Genomic DNA, 18,150 nt, shown 5'->3' with positions numbered 1-18,150 from the left:
GTGCCCTCGGGGCTCCCTGGGGAAGGGGGATGGTGGCTGCCTCAGCAGATGCCCTGTGAGTTCCTGACCCAAGTTCTAGAGGTTTCTGCAGGGAGGACGGACGGTGAGACTCCACTCTCTCCAACTCCACACTTAGAGCCAAGAGCTACTGCCAGGTCTGCCTTTCACCTCTTTGCCTCGCTTACCACCTTCTCTAGAATATTCTCCACTTTCACCTCGCCCAGCCACCTGCTGCTCATCCTTTTAGAATGAATGCTGGTGCTACCTCTTCCAGGGAGCCTTCTCACCTCACCTGGTATGGCTGGAGTAGGCGTCTCCACCTATGCACTTGCACTCCCCTGGTTATGAATGACCCAGGAGTGTCTGAAGGCAAGACACCTGGCCTCGGTCTTCTCGATGCTCAGCAAATGTGTAGACTGCTCTCCTTGGCACCACTCCCTACCCATCCCCCAGCTCAGCTCTGGTTCACCTGGTCAGGGGCACAAGGGCTCCATTGTGTGCCAGAGTGGACAGGTATGGGGGTGATGCTCTGGAGGGTGGAGTGGGAGCTGAGGCTCAGGCAGATGGCACGCAGACACAGCCCTCTTTCAGTGGAGATTGTGGCAGCTGTGCTGACAACTTGCTCATGCAGGAGCTTTCATATATCAACGAACGAGATGTCCAGGGTGCCATGAAACAGGCAGCGCCTGGAGGTCATGTGAAGGTGACTGTTGAGGGGTGGACATCAGTACATGCTGCTCACCCGCCCTAGCAATGACGGTCCCTCGAGGGCCCTGCCTGTATCCAGGGCCACACTGGTGAGAGCTGGTACGGCTAGTCAGGCTCCTGGTGCATCCCAGGGGACACATGCTGGGGGACTCAGGGCCAGTTTTTATCTTCAGTGGGGTCTGAAACTTGAGCAGGGCTCATGCTGCTGGCAGCCTGGGACAGGGACCAGATCCCAGAAGAGGCTTAGAGGGCACAGAGACTGAGGCCCTGAGGAGGTGGCCAGTGGCTGGAGACAGGGAGGTTCTTGCCCTGCTCTTAGCTCACTGTGACCACCAGCCTTTGGCCAGCTGGGAGGGGGCCCAACTTGGTGGCCTTCTATCCCTACACAAAGCCTCCTGCCCAGCCTGTCCAGAGTCCTCCCCTCTAACTGTAGGCTTACCTACAATCTCAGCCGACTGGTTAAGACTTTTGCCTCCTGAAGCATCACCTCACCTGGAGAAGTGCAGATGGGCCTTCCCAGCTCCAGGGCCAGCAATGGGCAGAGATGTGTGCCCGCCCCAGGAGGCATGTAGTGAGGGAGAGGGGCTTGATCTCAGGACAGACACAGAATGCTCAGGGAAGCATGGTGGGTGTCCCGAGGTCATTTTCCTCCTGGGACTGGACCTCCTAAATCCTGCAGAGGTCCTCCTGGGCCACTGAGGTCAGCTGCACTTCCAGGTTGTCCTCCTGCCACCTCACTGTCACCCTTGTCTGCCCCCTCCGAGCGGCTCCTCCCCCTGCTGCATTTGTTCACAAGCCCTGCCTTCCCTGCTGACCCAGGGAGAGAGCACAGCTACCATCTCTGCCCTCTTGGGCACTGGCCCACTGCTTGGCCCTGGTAGGACTCAGTTTACCTCCTTGCACAGTGTCTTATTGTTCAGGGCCTGTGAACGTCCAGGGATGCTGTGCACAGTGTATGTGGGCCTCCCTCGGATGATGGTGACTTCTGAGGGACCCGGCCACAGGCCCCTGAGGGAGCAGGGAGGGCTGAGAGGACATTCAGAGGAGGCACAGGTGCCAATCCAACATGTCAGGCCTCGACCCTGCAACTCCGTGCCTCGGTTTCCCCATCTAAGAATAATCATGAATTCACATTGCAGGGTTGTAAAGATCAGCTATTGCTAGTGCACAGGGAGCGAAGGCTGTGCCCACCCTCAGAGAGAGGGACTGAGGGGGCCCACTGGGCTCTGATCAGCACCCTGGCCCCGGGGGAGCAGGTCCCGCTTCATCAGCAGGAAAGGCCAGTATGGTGCAGCAGGCCAGGGGAAAGGAGGACTGATGACCTTCTCTGTGGTGAGGATGGGACCAACACTCTCTCAACTTGTCTTTTTTGTCCTTTTATCTTAGTTTTTAATTATGTCTTCTTGTTGTGTTGCTCTTTTATTTTATTTTATTTTAGGTACCGGGGATGGAACTCAGGACCTTGTGCTTGTGAGGCAGTGTTGCTCTTTTATTTTTACCATTCTAGACATGATGACAGAGTCTCGATGCAAGGAACTGGTGACCTTCCAGTCCCCAGCTCTACCCCTTCTCTCCCTCTTAACAGTCCCCAAGCTGGGAGGCTGAGGCAGGAGGATCACAAGTTTGAATTCAGCCTGGGCAACGTAGTGAAGTAGCAAGATTCAGTCTCAAAATACAAAATAGAAAGGGTAGGGATGTAACTCAGTGCGAAGGCCTTGGTTCAGTTCCCAGTACTGAGGAAGAGAGAGAAAGGGAGAGAGACTGAGGGCGGGGAGGGGAGGAAAGAAAAGAGCTCCCTAAGGAGAACCTCTGAGCACTTAGCAGGTGTTACACACATTGTCTCCTGGGTGTACACAGCCCTGCAGGGACACAATACTGCTGTCCCATCTGGCAGAGGGGGAGATCTAGGCTCAGGCAGGTCACAGTGCTTGAGAGGCAGGACTAGGATTCAGAGTCTGCCCTCACTGTCCTCTTTGGCCCCTGCTCCCCTCCTCCTACAACCCACAAACGCAAGCCCTTCCCTGAGTCTTTGAGTGTCTTCTGTCATTTCTGGGAGCACCAACTTCCCCACCTGTCCCTAGGCTGGGACCCCCATGAAGATCCTGCCCCTTACTCTGCATTTCCACATGGAACCCAGAACAAACCTTGGCACTCTGCGGACATGGCAGAGCAGGGTGGCCTCAGAGATCGTTCTAGAAAATGAGTCTGCAGGCTTTGAAGCCAGGTCCCAGCTTTTGAGCCCCAGGTCCTCCACTGGCTGCTGTGTGACCTGGACTCTGGACCCTGCGCTCCTTAGCTGTCCAGTAGCAGAAACAATTGCTTCAGGCAGTAAAGCCTTGCTGTTGTTTCTCTATCGGGGAATAGCTCGGCAGGTAAAGCGATGGACCGGCCTCTCAGGCTTGATGGGTTTGGGGCACCCCTTCAGCGCTCTCCGCTCCCTTGGGACTGCACCACCCTTACAGGGCCTGCGCTCAAGGCCAAGCATCTAGACCTGACTCCTGGGGAGTAGATGGGCACAGAAGTGAGCCCCGGGATCTGGGCACCCCAGGTGACTGTGGCCTTCCCTTGGGGACCTTTGCAGATGGTGGTTCTCATGGACCCAATGGAGGATCCTGATGACATTCTTCGGGCGCACCGCTCCCGGGAGAAGTCCTACCTGTTTGATGTGGCCTTTGACTTCACTTCCACCCAGGTGGGGAAGGACCTGGGCCTGGGACGTGAAAGAGCCCCTTGGCACCCTGTGGTCTACCTGGCAGGAGCACTCAGGGACCCTGCCATTGACCCTCACCTTCTCTTCAGAGTGTTCCTCACTTGGGGAGTCTGCACGTGCCTGCCTGGTACCTTCGCTTGTACACCTGTGTGGCGCGTACACTTGGCCTGCCTGGACATACTTGGGTTAGCGCATACACACACACACACACACACACACACACACACACACACACACACACACACCCCACCTGCCTAGGATGGCCACATGCAACACGCCATGGCTGGCCCATATCCAAGCTGGAGGCAGGAGATTGAAGTCCATCTGGTGTGGAGAGGGCAGCCAGAGGAATCTCAGGGAAGCTGACACTCTCCCATCTTCAGGATGATCCCAGGAGCAGATGTAATGCGTCCTTAGGGCTGGAGGCTAGGAGCCAGCTGCAGGGGGAAGTGTCTCAGGTATCCTGAGCTCTCTTGCACCCTGGTGTCCCCCCATGGGGTGTAAGTGGAGACATCCCCTCCTACAGTTGCCACACCCTTCTCCCCAGCCTGGGGTTCCAGGGACAGGAAACTCTCCAGGGCCAGCATTGCCCGTAGGCATCTGTGCTCTGCCCAGCCTGTGTCCCAGGCCCTGGATGAGTCTCCTGTTCTCTGCAGGAGATGGTGTACCAGGCCACCACCAAGGGCCTCATAGAAGGCGTCATCTCAGGCTACAATGCCACTGTCTTTGCCTATGGCCCTACAGGTGAGGCAGAAGCCCAGACCAGAACACCCCTGTCGTCCCACCCTTAAGAACCAAGCCCCATTGTCCTCCACTGACCTCAGCTGGGCAGGAATCAAGGTTATGGGTGATCCAAACCTCAACCTTACCCAGGGCCCTCCAACTCCAAAATGCCATCCCCACCAACCCCTCTGCTCCTCACCACCAACCTGGCCATCTGGGGACCCAGCCTTGGGGACAGACCAAGGGTTTCCAGGAGCACCTGCCCAGCAAGGCCTCACTCTGTTCCCCCATCACCCTGCTCTGCTCCAGGCTGTGGGAAAACTTACACCATGCTGGGTACTGACCATGAGCCGGGCATCTACGTTCGGACCCTCAATGACCTCTTCCGTGCAATCGAAGAGACCAGCAATGACATGGAATATGAGGTGTCCATGTCCTACCTGGAGGTGAGCCCCCACCCAGGCCCGAGTAAGAGGCACACAGGACAGGCCCACTTCCCTGAAGCTCATCACCGGGTGGTTTCCTGTGTGCTCATCATGACTGCTCTCCCACAAGCATGTTGTTAGTCCCACCTTCCAAAAAAGGAGGCTCAGAGAGGTTAGGCAAGGAGATCCATGACACACAGTCAGTGAGTGATCAAGGATTCAGACTCAGGACCTGGTGGTTTTAAAGCCGAGCATGGCCTGTTGCCCCACACTCCAGAGTCACCTTGTCAGTGAGCACAGAGCTCCGTAGTCCTCCCACCCCGCTCTCCTCCTCAGTATGCTCCTGGTCCCGCTCCTAGAGCACACCTTGTCTGAACTGAGTGTGGAAGAGGCAGGAGACCTGGCCAGCAGGCAGGACTCCATCTGGCTCCTCTGGGAGCTGATCATCTCTCGGGTGACAGCCCAGGAGGAGCAGCGAGGTGGGGCTGCCAGCGGTGTTGACTAAGCCAGCAAGGCTCACCTTGCTGTGCGTGGGGAGCACTTGGAAGTAGCCTAAGGTTGCCTAGCACTGAGCAAGGCTTCCCGATCTGTTCCAGCCTTCGGTCTGGTCCCCACACTGTGGCCAGCACCCAGTCTGCAAAGGAAGCCCTGCTTGTTTCTAGACCTTCCAGTAATGTCAGCTCTGGAGACGGGCATTTTTCTGTAGTTACTGAAAACTCCCACCAAAAAGCAGGGCCTTGCCCCAGCCAGGGAGTCTCTCGAGGAGTCTGGGGCCCAGAAAGCATAGGCCCCTGGCCCTTGCGTGCTTGCGGCGGGGGGGGGGGGGGGGACTTTTCCTTGCCTGGACCTCCTGACCTCAGCCTCCCTTCTCCACTCCCTCTCCAACTGGTCCCATCAGATCTACAATGAGATGATCCGGGACCTGCTGAACCCCACCCTGGGCTACCTGGAGCTGAGGGAGGACTCCAAAGGAGTGATCCAGGTTGCCGGAATCACTGAGGTCTCCACCATCAATGCCAACGAGGCAAGTCTGGTGTGGCTAGTCAGGGGCTGTGGAGGGGACACTCAAGAGGGAACAGGAAGTGGGGCACTAAAGCCAGGAAGCCACTGGTGCTCAGTGGGGGCTGGGACAAACAGAATCCTGAGTGGTAGCAAGAGGGGGACTCACACCTGCTGTCACAACCCAACCTCGCTGACCCTGGGGAGGCTGTGCAGGAGGCCCTCCTGCCAGGGAGCTGATGCACCTGCTCAGGCCCCTCAGGATGTGGACGCCAGGTCACCCCAGCTGCCCTTTCCCAGCCACGCAGATGCAGGCGCCCCCTCCCACCTGGCCTGGGCTCCTCCTCCTGCAGGATGTCTCCATTAGTCCCCAAGACCTCTGTCTCTCCTTTCTTTCCTCCCCCCTCCCTCTCAGGTCATGCAGTTGCTGATAAAGGGGAACCAGCAGAGGACCCAGGAGCCCACGGCTGCCAACCAGACGTCCTCGCGCTCCCATGCCGTGCTGCAGGTGGCTGTGCGCCAGCGCAGCCGGATCAAGAGTATCATGCAGGAGGTGCGGCTGGGCCGCCTGTTCATGATCGACCTGGCCGGCTCTGAGCGCGCCTCCCAGGTGAGGCTGGCTCTGGGGGACAGGGCAGGGCTGGCTGTCCCAGAGGGGAAGAGGGCCAGGGAAAGTGCTCTCCTAGGTGGGGCTGGCTTTCCAGGGCTGGGAGGGGAGAAGATCTGAGAGAGGTGGAAGGAAGAGCGAGGCCCAGGGTGAGTGGGCGTCCCAGAGGATGGCGGGTACAGATGGGCTGGCGCATCCTGGGAAGAGCCGAGAGGCTGCTTGGGGCGGGGGGAGGCCAGGAAGACAATGACTGGGGCCAGCTGAGGGGCTTGGTAGTGGGGAGAAAAGCCCCTGAGGGACCTGGGGAGAGCCTGGGAGAGGGCCCAGTCACATCACGGCCCTGTCACCGTTTCTCGAAGCGGCTTTGTTCCCCATCATGAACCCCTGCTTGCCTGAATCGGTGGCATTGGGCGACCACACCACCCAGCAGACCTAGACCCTGGCTTTCCTGTGGGCTGGCTCGGGGTGCACAGTCACCAGACAGAGGAAGCTGTGTGAGGTCACGGTGTTAGCGCTGCAGCAGCTGCAGGCCAAAGGACCTCATGGGGGAATGAACAAGGTTTCATGTTTGAACATGTGGGGCTGGATTAGAACAGGCTGAGGTTCAACAAACTCTTCCCTCCCAACAAGTAAATTCTGGAGGCCTTCCTGAAGGGACTGGGAGCCTGGGAGGAGAAGGTATGCTGCGCCTGAGCCAGCCCACCCTGCCTTCTCCAGGACAGCCGAGGTGGCTTCTGGCAGGTGGCAGAGGCCCTGCTACCCTGATGCCCCCTGCAGGTCAAGAGAAGAGGACTTCTATTCTCGTTCCTCTCTCCCTCCCTCCCTCCCTCTCTCTCTCTCCCTCTCCCTCTCCCCATCTCTCCCTCTTTCTCTCTCCCTCCCTCCCTCCCTCTCTCCCTCTCCCTCTCCCTCTCCTCATCTCTCCCTCTTTCTCTCTCCCTCCCTCCACATTCCCTTACACATCTCTCCTTGCTCCCTGAAGCCTGTGGCATTCTCTGGAGCCAAGTCCCATGGTGGAGGCAGCTCATGCTCCAGGCTCCTGGGAAGCCACCTGGTGGGCCACAAGGCTTTATTGTCACATCAAGGATACATTTAAAGGCCCTGAGGAAGGAAGTGGGATTTATCACAAGGATCATCTGGGCATTTTGGGGATGGCAGAGGTGAAGCCCCATCCCTTGCCCCCAAAAGTCAGTTATGTTCTTTGCCACCCACCCCCAGACACAGAACCGTGGACAGCGCATGAAAGAGGGGGCCCACATCAACCGCTCCCTGCTGGCCCTGGGCAACTGCATCAATGCACTGAGTGACAAAGGCAGCAACAAGTATGTCAACTATCGGGACAGCAAGCTCACCCGGCTCCTCAAGGTACCGCACAGCTGGGCCCAGATACTGGGCACCAAAGGTCAGGCTGCCAGATGTATAAATACTATCCCAAGGCACCCAGCTGAATCTGAATTTCAGATAAGGCACAAAATTTATTTTAGTGTAAGTGTGCCCCAGGCAGTATCTGGGATATGCTCATACTAAAGAAATCCATTCATTGGTTATCTGAAATTTGCATGCAACTGGGTGTCCTAAATTTTGTCCAGCAACTCTAACCTAGGAGTGGGCAGCGAAGAGGGAGGGAGCTACACCTGAGCCCTCCGAGGGGTGTGAATTTGTGGAACCAAAAGTCATCTAGATGTGAGGTTCAGTGCATAGCCACATGGACCCTTTGTCCAGGGCAGCCTTAAGTGGGAGACATCACTGAGTGCCTGCTCCCAACTGGCTCTGGGTTCAGTTCTTCACCCTACTAGTCCTTTAGACTTTTGTTGTTTTTTTTTTTTGGAGGAGAGGATAATTGATTTTTTTAAAAAAAAATTTTTATTAGTACATGTTTGCAGTACATAACGATTACATTCGTTTTAGGGAATTTACATGTACATAACACATCTCAATTCTTTTATTCCTTCTTCACCTCCACCCCTTTTTACAATTTTTTTCTTTTTTGCCAGCATCAATTTGTTTATTTTGTAATTCTTTATCAAGTTAATTATCATAAACATAAACTAACAGCTAGACAGGCCAAAAAACATAGAAAGCACATAAAACAATTACAATAAATCAAGGTACACCTTTAGATAAATTGACCATGCTGGATTACAATAGCTTTTTCCCCTCTTTTTTCCTATTGTCTGTCTTTTATTTTGCACTTTAACTATGTATTGGGCTTCTCATATAAGAGAAATCATGTGATATGTAAGCTTGTGTGTGTGATTTACTTCACTTAAAATTATGGTCTCAAGGTGTATCCATTTTCCTACAAATGACTCAAATTTACTCTTTATGGCAAAGTAGTACTCCATTGTGTGTAAATATCACATTATCTTTATCTATTCATCTGTTGATGGGCATATAGGCTGCTCCCAAGATTTTACTATTATAAATTGTGCTGCTATAAATATGGGTATGCATATATCTCTGTAACATGATTACTTTAACTCTTTTAGGACAATATCTAGAAGGGGAATAGCTGAGTCAGATGGAATTTTTAGTTTTAGATTTTGGAAACTCCATACTGATTTCCATAGTGGTTGCACCAGTTTACATTCCCACCAATGGTGAAGAGGGGCTCCTTTTCCCTCACAGCCTCTGCAGCACTTTTTATTGTTTTATTTCTTGAAGATGTCCATTCATTCTGAAGTAAGCTGGAATTTTAATTTGCAGTTGTTATTTTAATTTGCGTTTCTCAAATGGCCAGTGATGTCAAACATTTTTTCATGTATTTATTGACCTTTTGCACTTCTTCATCTGAGAAGTATCAATTCATTTCAGATCCTCATTTTTTATCGTGTCTTTAAATTGGGGGACCTATTTTTTTGAGCTCTTTATATATTTTAGATATTAGTCCTTTGTCTGAGGAGTAACTGGAAAAAAATTTTCCTATTCTGTAGGTTTCTCTTCACTCTGTGGTGGTTTTCTTTGCTGTGGAGCTTTTTAATTTGATGTGATCCCATTTGTCACTTCTTGGTACTATTTTTTGTGCAAGTGGGGTACTATTCAAAAAGTCTTTGGCTACATCTATGTCTTTGAGAGTTTTAACTATTTTTTTTCCAGCAGATTAAGTGTTTATGTTTTAATATTCAGATCTTTGATCCATTTTGATTTTAGTTTAGTGCATGGTGCAAAATATGGGTCTAGCTTCAACCTTCAGCACATAAGAAGCCAGTTTTCTCAGCACCATTTGTTAAAGAGGCCATCTTTCCTCCAGCAAAAGGATTTGGCCCCTTTGTCAAAGATAAGGTAGCTAAGTGTGCCCAGAATTATTTCTACATCCTCTGTTCTGTTCCATTGATCCACAAATCTGTTTTTTTGCCAATACCATGCTGTTTTTACCACTGTAGCTTTGTAGTATAACTTGAAGTCTGGGATTGTGATGCCCTTGTTGCCCAGGGTTGCTTTTGCCATTCTAGGTCTCTTGTGGTTGCAAATGAATTTTAGGATTGCTTTCTCCAGTTCTGTGAGGAATGCTATTGTTATTTTTATTGTGATTCTATTAGATATGCATAGCAGTTTTGGAAGTATGGCCACTTTGACTATACTAGTTCTGCCTATCCAGGGACAGAGGATATCTTTCCATTTTCTGATGTCCTCTTTGATCTCCTTTTTCAGAGTACTGTAGTTTTCATTGTAGAGGTCTTTCACTTCCTTCATTAGGTTAATTCCTAAATATTTCATTTTTCTTCATGCTGTTATGAATGATACCATTTTCCTAATTTCTTTCTTGGTGAGTTTATTATTGGTATATTGATTTTTGGGTGTTGACTTTGTGTCCTGCTATGCTACTGAATTTGTTATTAATTCTAGGTGTCTTTTGGCAGAGTTTGGGGGGTCTTCTGTGTAGAGGATCATGCCATCTGCAAATAATAATAATTTAACTTCTTCCTTTTCAATCCACATCTCTTTTATTTTTTTCTCTTCCCTAATTGCTCTGACTATTGTTTTGAGAACTATATTGAACAGGAGTGGTGACAGTGGACATCCTCATTTTGTTCCTGATTTTAGAGGGGAAGCTTTCAGCTTCTCTCTATTTAATATGATATTAGCCATTGGTTTGTCATAGATGGACTTTATCAGATTGAGATAATGACCTTCTATACCTATTTTTTTCATTTTTATCATAAATGGATGCTGAATTTTGTCAAATGCTTTTTCTGCACCTGTGGAGATGATCATGTGAGTTTTGTCCTTGCTTCTGTTTATGTGATGTATTACATTTATTGATTTGTGTATATTGAATCATTTCTGCAATCCTGGAATGAATACTACTTGGTCATGTTATATGATCTTTTTTTGTGTGTGTGTGCCAAGGATCGAACTTGGACCCTTGTGCTTGCGAGACAGGTGCCAGAATCACTGAGCTAAATCCCTGGCCCCGATATATGATCTTTTAGATGAACTGCTGCATCCTGCTTCCTACTATTTTATTGAGGATTTTTTCATCTATGTCCATTAAAGAGTTTGGCCTATAGTTCTTTTTTTTGGTTGGGTCTTTTTCTGGTTGTGGAATTGGTGTAATGCTTGTTTCTAGAAATGACTTGGCAGTACTGGTTCCCTTTTGATTTCATTAGAGTTTGAGGAGTATTGGTGTTAGATCTCCAAAGTTCTTATAGAATTCACAGTAAATCTGTCAGGACCTGATTTTTTTTTAATTACTTCTTCAGTTTCATTGAGTGATAATGTATTATGCAGTATTTTTATATATTCTTGGTTCAGCTTCGGCAATTCATACGTATCTAGGAATCTATCCATTTCTTCCGTATTTTCCATTTTGTTGGGGTTCAGGTTCTCAAAGGAGTCACCAATCATCTTCTGGATTTCAGCAGAAGCTGCTGTGATTTTGCTTTTTCCATTTCTAATAACATGGATTTGGGTCTTTTCTTTCCTTATTTTCTTAAGATAGGTTGAAGGTTTTTCTATTTTGTTTATTCTTTCAAAGAACCAACTCTTTGATTCCTTGTACTGTTTGTAGGTCTCCTTTTTTGGGGGGCGGGGTACCGGGGATTGAACTCGGGTCCTTGCACTTGTGCAGCAGGTGGCAAAACCACCGAGCTAAATCACCAGTCTCCTCCTTGTACTGTTTGTTTAGTCTCAATTTCACTAATTTCTGCTCTGATCTTTATAATCTCCTTCCTTGTACTAGCTTTGGGTTTGGATTGTTCTTGGTTTTAGGGCCTTGAGGTGCACATTATGTTCTTTATTTGAGCTTGCTCTGTTTTTCTAGTGTGGAAATTCACTGCTATAAACTTCCCTCTCGGGATTGCTTTCACTGTGTCCTAAATGTCTGGAATGTCATACTGGCATTATCATTTGATTATAAACACTGTCTAATTTCTTCCTTAATTTTATCTGTGACCTATGAATTCTTCACGAGGGCATTGTATAATTTGCATGCTTTTGCATAGTTTCTGTGGTTTCTTTTGCCATTGATTTCATAGTTTCATTGTATGATCTGATAACATGCATGGACTAATTTTGATATATTGGCATTTTCTAAGCATGTGTTATGGGCTAATATGTGGTCTATTTTGGAGAAAGTCCCATGTTCTGCAGAAAAGAAATGTGTATTCTGTTGTCGGGGTGGAACACTGTGTAGATATCCAGAGTAAGTCCCCATCATATGAACAAATTCCATTCTGGGAGAATGTTCATAAGATGTATTCATTCTCAAGCCCGACAAAGGGAGTCTTATTAAACACCTTGACACATATATACAATCTAAAGCATAAAAAAATCAAACACACACACAAATACTATAAATAAGCTATTTTTACTTTTACAGTGTCCTTAAAGTGTTGTTACAGGGCTGGGGATGTAGCTCAGCTGGGCAGCACCTGACTGGCAAGCATGAGGCCCTGAGTTCGAGTCCCAAAAAAGAAAAAAGAAAAAAAAAGTGGTGTTATAGCACAGTACAACAAATGTAAATAGTGTATTGCTTTGTGCTTCCTAGCAGACCCCTCCACTGCTTGTGCTCTTGCTTCTGGACACCTTGGGCTCTGACTGAGCACTGCATAGCTGTACACTATTGCATTGTACAATAAGCACACAGCAGCACAACTGTGACAATGTCCGGCAGACACACGAGCTCCTTTCCTGATTTGTTCATATCTATGAATGCTCATAATGTGAGGTCCATTTGTATCTGTGAAAGTTTGCAACTCAAATGTTCACAAGTCAGGGACTTACTGTATTAAATCCATTTGTTTGAAGGTTTGGTTCAACTCTGATATTTCTTTGTTGATTTTTTCGCCTAATTGATCTGTGCATTTCTGACACTGAGGCGTTGAGGTCCTCACTACAATTGTACTGGTGTTTATCTGATTTTTACTGTCCATTACTGTTTGTCTTATGAAGTTGGGTGCACCAGTGTGTTCATAACTGTTATCCTTTCCTGTTGAATTGTTCCCTTAACCAAAATGTAATGACCCTCTTTGTTTCTTCTGATCCATTTTGGCTTGAAATCCACTTTGTCTGAAATTAGGATAGCTACTCCTGCTTTTTTCTGGGTTCCCATTGCATGGGATCTTGTTTTCCATCCTTTGATTTTTAATATGTGAATTTCTTTTTTAATTAAATGTGTTTCTTGCATGCTGAATATCATTGGATTTTGTTTCTTGATTCAGTCTGCCAATCTTTGTCTTTTTTTGTTTTGTTTTTGGTAGCAGGGATCAAACTCAGGACCTTGCTCTTGTGAGGCAGGTGGCAGCACCACTGAGCCAAATCCCTGGCCTTATCTTTGTCTTTTGATTGCAGAATTGAGACCTTGTACATTAAGTTATTACTGAAAAGTATTGACTTACTCCTGCCATTGCATTATTTTTCTGTTGGTGATTTCCTTGTTTTTTGGGCCCCCCCCTTTTGCTTAGCTGCTCATACTGCCAGGTATATTCATTCTTTTTTTTTTTTTCCTACTGACATTGTTGGCTTCACTGTTTCTTTCTAGCATATCCTTGAGACTTTTTCTGTAACCCTGTTTGGGTGGTCATGAATTTCTTGAGGTGCTCCTTGTTATGGAAATACCTTATTTCTATGTCAATTTTAAAGGAAAGTTTTGCAAGGTATATAAGCCAGGGTAGGAAGTTATTATTTTCTAGGACTTGAAACACTTCACTCCAAGCCCTCCTGGCCTTTAAGGTTTGTGTTGAAAAGTCTGCTGTAATTCTAATGGGTTTACTTTTTTATATGATTAGGTGCCTTAGATTTTTGTCCCTGTGATGGACTTTTAGTACCTTGAGTATAATGTGGTATGGAGAGGTTCTCTTTTGGTCATGGCTATTTGGGATTCTATATGCATCATTTATCTGTACGTTTATTTCTTTCCCTATACTTGGGAAGTTTTCTGCATTATTTCTGTGAACAGGTTTTCTATGCCATTTGTGTTGTCTTCTGATTTTTCACTTGTTCTAATTACTCTGAGGTTAGTCTTCTTTGCATCATCTAGTAGCTGTTGGGTCCACTTTTCACATTCTCCTTTTGCTTTTAAGGTGTCTTTGAGCAGTTGGTCTTTGAAGGCATCATTATCTTCTAGTTCTGAAATCCTGCCCTCACACTGGTCTCTTCTGCTGCCCATACTTTCAATATAATTTTTAATCTCCTGGATTCCTGATTGAAACCTTTTCATGGGCTCCAATTTTTTGCTAAAAAATTCATGTTTTGTATAGTTTTGTTTAGCTCAGTTAGCTTTTTATTAGTGTTTTCTGAAAGTCCTGGATCATTTTGATTACTACTTTAATTATCTGTTTAGTTATATCTTCGGTGATCTTGTTGAGTACCTCTTTGATTTATTTTCTAACCTCCTCTGTTATCTTTTTGAGTAATTTGGGTGTATGATTTATGCTGTCCCCCCCACCCCCGATCATCCCTGGATTGGCTTTGGAGGAGTTGGGAGTTTTGGGAAGCATTGTTTTGCCTTATCTTTTCATGTTTCTATTGGGTTTGTTGATTTGTATGCTTTTTTGTGTGTGCTAAGGTCTGTGGATGCTTATAGGGTAAAGACTTTGTTGCTCATATAGAGATCTCTTTAGTCACTTTTCAGTGATGTACTTTAGTTAAATATAGTCCTTTGTCTCAGCTCCAAGATATAACCACCTTAGTTATTTTGGAAGGGGAGGATGCGGTGTCATTGGCCCAACACTGAGTTCTCTGGGAATGTACTCTTGTATTGTTTATGTCACAAAGGGAATCTGAGTGTTAGCTTACAGAGAAAACTCATTAATAGCAACAATTATGCAACCCTGGAAATAGCAAGCAAATCAGCTACAATAGTGTTGCCCAAGACAAATGGGGTATTAACATACCATAAGAACCAATTATACACCACCCTTAACCCTAGTAAAGAAATCCACAATTATGATGTGAACATTAAAATAATCCAGGCATTATCTTTCAGCTACTATGTACTAAATGTGATAGTTATATCTCAGCTAGTGGTAGAAAAGAATTCAACAGTAATTTTATAGTTAACTATCTAAAGATTAATAAAGCTTTATGATTATACTATTAAAGACATTGGGGGCCGGGGATTTAGCTCATTGGTTTCGCTGCCTGCTGCGCAAGTGCAAGGACCCGAGTTCGATCCCCGGTACCAAAAAAAAAAAGTCATTGGGGGTTGGGAACTGGGAAATATAAGAGAAAAAATTTGAAACTTTAAACTATACAATATGAGAAGGAAGAGAGGGAAGTGGTACAAAGGATCCTATTGGAGAGTAGAAGGATGTTTATAGAATTAGGCAAAGATTAAAGAAAAAACTGATAAGAAATAGAAGATAAAAGAAAGATGAAAGAAGAAATTATATGAGGCATAAAAATAAAAGAAAAAATTAAAGGGAGAAAAATTAAAAGGGAGAAGAGGACAAAATAAAGCAAAAAAGATAAGAAGCAAGGAAAAAGGAGAAAGGGAAATTCCCCAAAACTCAATAAACTGGTGGAGAAGAAAGGAGGAAAGGAAAGGAGAAAAAATTCATATACAAAAAAAATTCTCCGTGATTTGAAATATGTGGCTTTCTTCTGAGGTCTACCATTTGAGGGTAGTGTCCAATTCAAGGCATGTCCCTGGTCACACTGGTACATAGAGAAGGCAGTCAGATCCCAGATCTGTGCTGGATGCAGGCTCCAGCAGACAGTAGGATTAGGGTGAGGGTCCCAATTCCATGACTTTCAAATCCAGAGTAACTCAGGCTTGAGCCTGGCCTCTGGCCATGGAGGGAAGCCCTGTGTCCTTTACCTCAGACCCCTCAAGGGGTTTCTTTCCAGCCTGCTCCCCAACCATGGCTGGTCTCTCACCCAGTCATTGTGGAAATGTAACACTGGGAGCCCTGAAGTGAAGCTGTCTGCACCGCTCTATGGCCTGGGTTAAAACAATCAACCCTTCCCTGGAATGACCTCCAACCAAGCCCTTCCCCAGGGCTATGGCAGCTGCTTGGACTAGAGTCATTCACCAGCTGTTGCAGGTCAAAGGATTCGTGTGGGAGCCAAATCCCACACCCTTATTGCAGCTCACAGCACCCAGTGGTCTGTCCCACCATCAAGTTTCTCCCTGAAGCCCTCTGGAGTCCCTGGCTTTCACTTTGTCTCTGCAGATTTCATCTCCCTTTCCTGGAAGCCATGATCTAGGAGCTAGGGAGAAAATGTAGATTGCCCCTTCCCTTCTCTGCATTGTCTCTTCAATTTCTCTGTAGGTTTTAATTTGCTTGTCAGATCCTTCCAGGTTTCCAGGGATCTACTTCTCTTTTTTCTTCCCCAAGTTATTATGTTTTAGTGTCTGGATTCCGGATCTCAGAAAGGCTGAGTTGTTGCTGCTTACCACTTTGCCATTTTCTCTCAGTCCTTTGGTCTTGTCAGTGACTCTATGAGTTACGGGAGTTCCATTTGCAGATGAGGAGTTTGTGCAAAAAGTTTAAGGAATTTTTCTGAGAGCTCATGCTAATCAGTGCTAGAAACAGGGTCCCAACTGAGGTCTCCATGGTCGAATGTCATAGCAGCAGCCAACTTACGTGATCCCTGAATCAGCCTGCCCTGGTGGCAGCCAGAGAAGTGCAGGTAGGGAGAAAATGGTGGTCATATTCCAAAGTGAGGGAGCTGAGGATGAGAGATGAAGTAGTTAGTGGTTCTCCTAGCTGGCTGAGGTTTCCTTCCTCCCATGCTGTTTGCACTGTGGAGCGTAGGTGTGTGTATGAAAAGGAGGGGTACAGGGAAAGAGAGAACACATATATACCAGGACGGGGTCAGGAACAGCCTGGCAGGAGGCTGTCTTAGCTGACTACATTCCTTGTCTCCTTCTGCCCAGGACTCACTGGGAGGAAATAGCCACACTGTGATGATTGCCCACATCAGCCCAGCAAGCACAGCCTTTGAGGAGTCCCGAAACACCCTGACCTATGCCGGCCGGGCCAAGAACATTAAGACAAGGGTGAGGCCACCTGGAATGTCCATCTGGGCACACTTTCCTGGGTCCGGATTCGAGCTCCTGGACTGATTCCTTCCACCCACCACCCCATTCTCTCTAGACCCAGCCACCACTGCACTAGCCCCAATCAAACATCCCCTCCAAGCCCTTTCCCTGTACCTCCAGCCCCTGCATGTCTACCCTAAAGCTCTCATTTGCCTCTCATTCTGGGCTACCCCCACTCCAGCCCAGCCCCTCCATCTCCCCTTCCTCTTCAGAGATCCATTTAGATCTCTACATTTTCAAAGCACCTCCTCATAGTAATCATAATATTAGGGGGCCTCGGGGGTGGATCTTCCAGTGCTGAACCAACACTGCCATCTCTATAATAAAACCACTTTCTGCATCCTGCCAGATCTGACTTCTAATAGTTTGTTTTGTTAAACAAATTTCTATCTATGTTCATACTTTTTTCTTCTATTATCTTTATCCAGTTTTAGGATTAGCACAATGTTGATTTCCTAAAATGAGGGGAGAAGTGTCCCTTCTTTTTTCTGCTTTAAATGTGTGATATAATTTATCAGTTAAAATGTATATGAGCCTGCTGTTGTCATATAGGGAGGTTTTCAAGCTAGGAATATACTTTCTTTAATAGGTGCTGTTCAAATTTTATATTTCCTCCAGAGTTAGTTTCATTAATTTGTCTTCCAAGTTACTTCTTAGAAGTTGTCAAATTAATTTCAAAAAAGATTTTTTAATATGCTTTCGATATTCTTTTAAATTCTGTAAAATCTGTGGTAATGTCTCCTAGATCTTGATATTGTAATTTTAAAAATGTATAATTGATATTGTGTAATAGGAAGAAAAGGTCTAAAATAGTAGGGGAAGTGGGAGGGGTAGGGGAAAGGAAAGAAGGGGAAAGAAAAACTATGAGAAAAGGAAAAAAATGGAAACAAAGTCTTTGCAAATAGGGAAGGGTGGAGGGGGTGAAGGGAGGGCAGGGGAAGGGGAAAAAAATAAGAACCAAGATACCCATGTAAAGGTACAAGAGCCCAATGATGAATGTAACTGTATTTTTTTTTTTTTTTTTTTTTTGGTACCGGGGATCGAACTCGGGTCCTTGCTCTTGCGCAGCAGGCGGCAAAACCACTGAACTAAATCTCCGGCCCTGTAACTGTATTTTATACCTAAAATGTACCAATAAATTTAATGGGAAAAAAAATAATAGGTGGCCTTTGTTGAGCCCCTACTCTGAGCTCTTTGATGTAGTATCACATCTGATTTCAAAACCAGGCAAGTGTTACTGCTTCCCTATGATACAGTTTAGACAGTGAGGCTTAAGGATTTAAGTGATTTCCCAGCTGGTCAGTGATGGCTTAGAGACCAGAAGTGGGTCTGTCTGGTTCCCAAGTTCATGTTCCTACTTCTCTGGTGAACATGGTGGGACCCTGACATCTAGTATGAAGTCTCTTTTGGACTGAGTGCTTGAAGTTGAATTCTGACCCTCCAGGAAGTTCATGGGGTAGAGGAGACATAACGTTGACTAGTTTGTTGG

General features: G+C 47.0%; 1 protein-coding gene across 4 annotated transcripts in view; it reads left to right on the top strand.

Annotated features, from left to right (window-relative positions):
• Kif19 (kinesin family member 19) overlaps positions 1–18,150 on the top strand; it is a 32,026-nt gene that overhangs the window by 7,785 nt on the left and 6,091 nt on the right. For 2 of the 4 annotated variants that reach the window (XM_021241261.2, XM_021241259.2), the window contains exons 3-9: positions 3,290–3,400; positions 4,075–4,162; positions 4,451–4,587; positions 5,465–5,590; positions 5,981–6,175; positions 7,391–7,537; positions 16,497–16,619. In XM_021241261.2, the coding sequence (XP_021096920.1) occupies positions 3,290–3,400; positions 4,075–4,162; positions 4,451–4,587; positions 5,465–5,590; positions 5,981–6,175; positions 7,391–7,537; positions 16,497–16,619 (927 nt within the window). Of the gene's footprint in view, positions 1–3,289; positions 3,401–4,074; positions 4,163–4,450; positions 4,588–5,464; positions 5,591–5,980; positions 6,176–7,390; positions 7,538–16,496; positions 16,620–18,150 lie in introns of those variants that run through there. The other 2 variants (XM_021241260.2, XM_021241262.2) reach the window with 2 other exon arrangements.

Source organism: Heterocephalus glaber, unplaced genomic scaffold (genome assembly GCF_053883595.1).
Source record: "Heterocephalus glaber isolate CG9 unplaced genomic scaffold, H.glaber_assembly_v1.0 deba00000937, whole genome shotgun sequence".
Classification (NCBI taxonomy): domain Eukaryota; kingdom Metazoa; phylum Chordata; class Mammalia; order Rodentia; family Bathyergidae; genus Heterocephalus; species Heterocephalus glaber.
The sequence above is the reverse complement of the archived record's forward strand: the minus strand, read 5'-3'. Positions and strand labels throughout refer to the sequence as shown.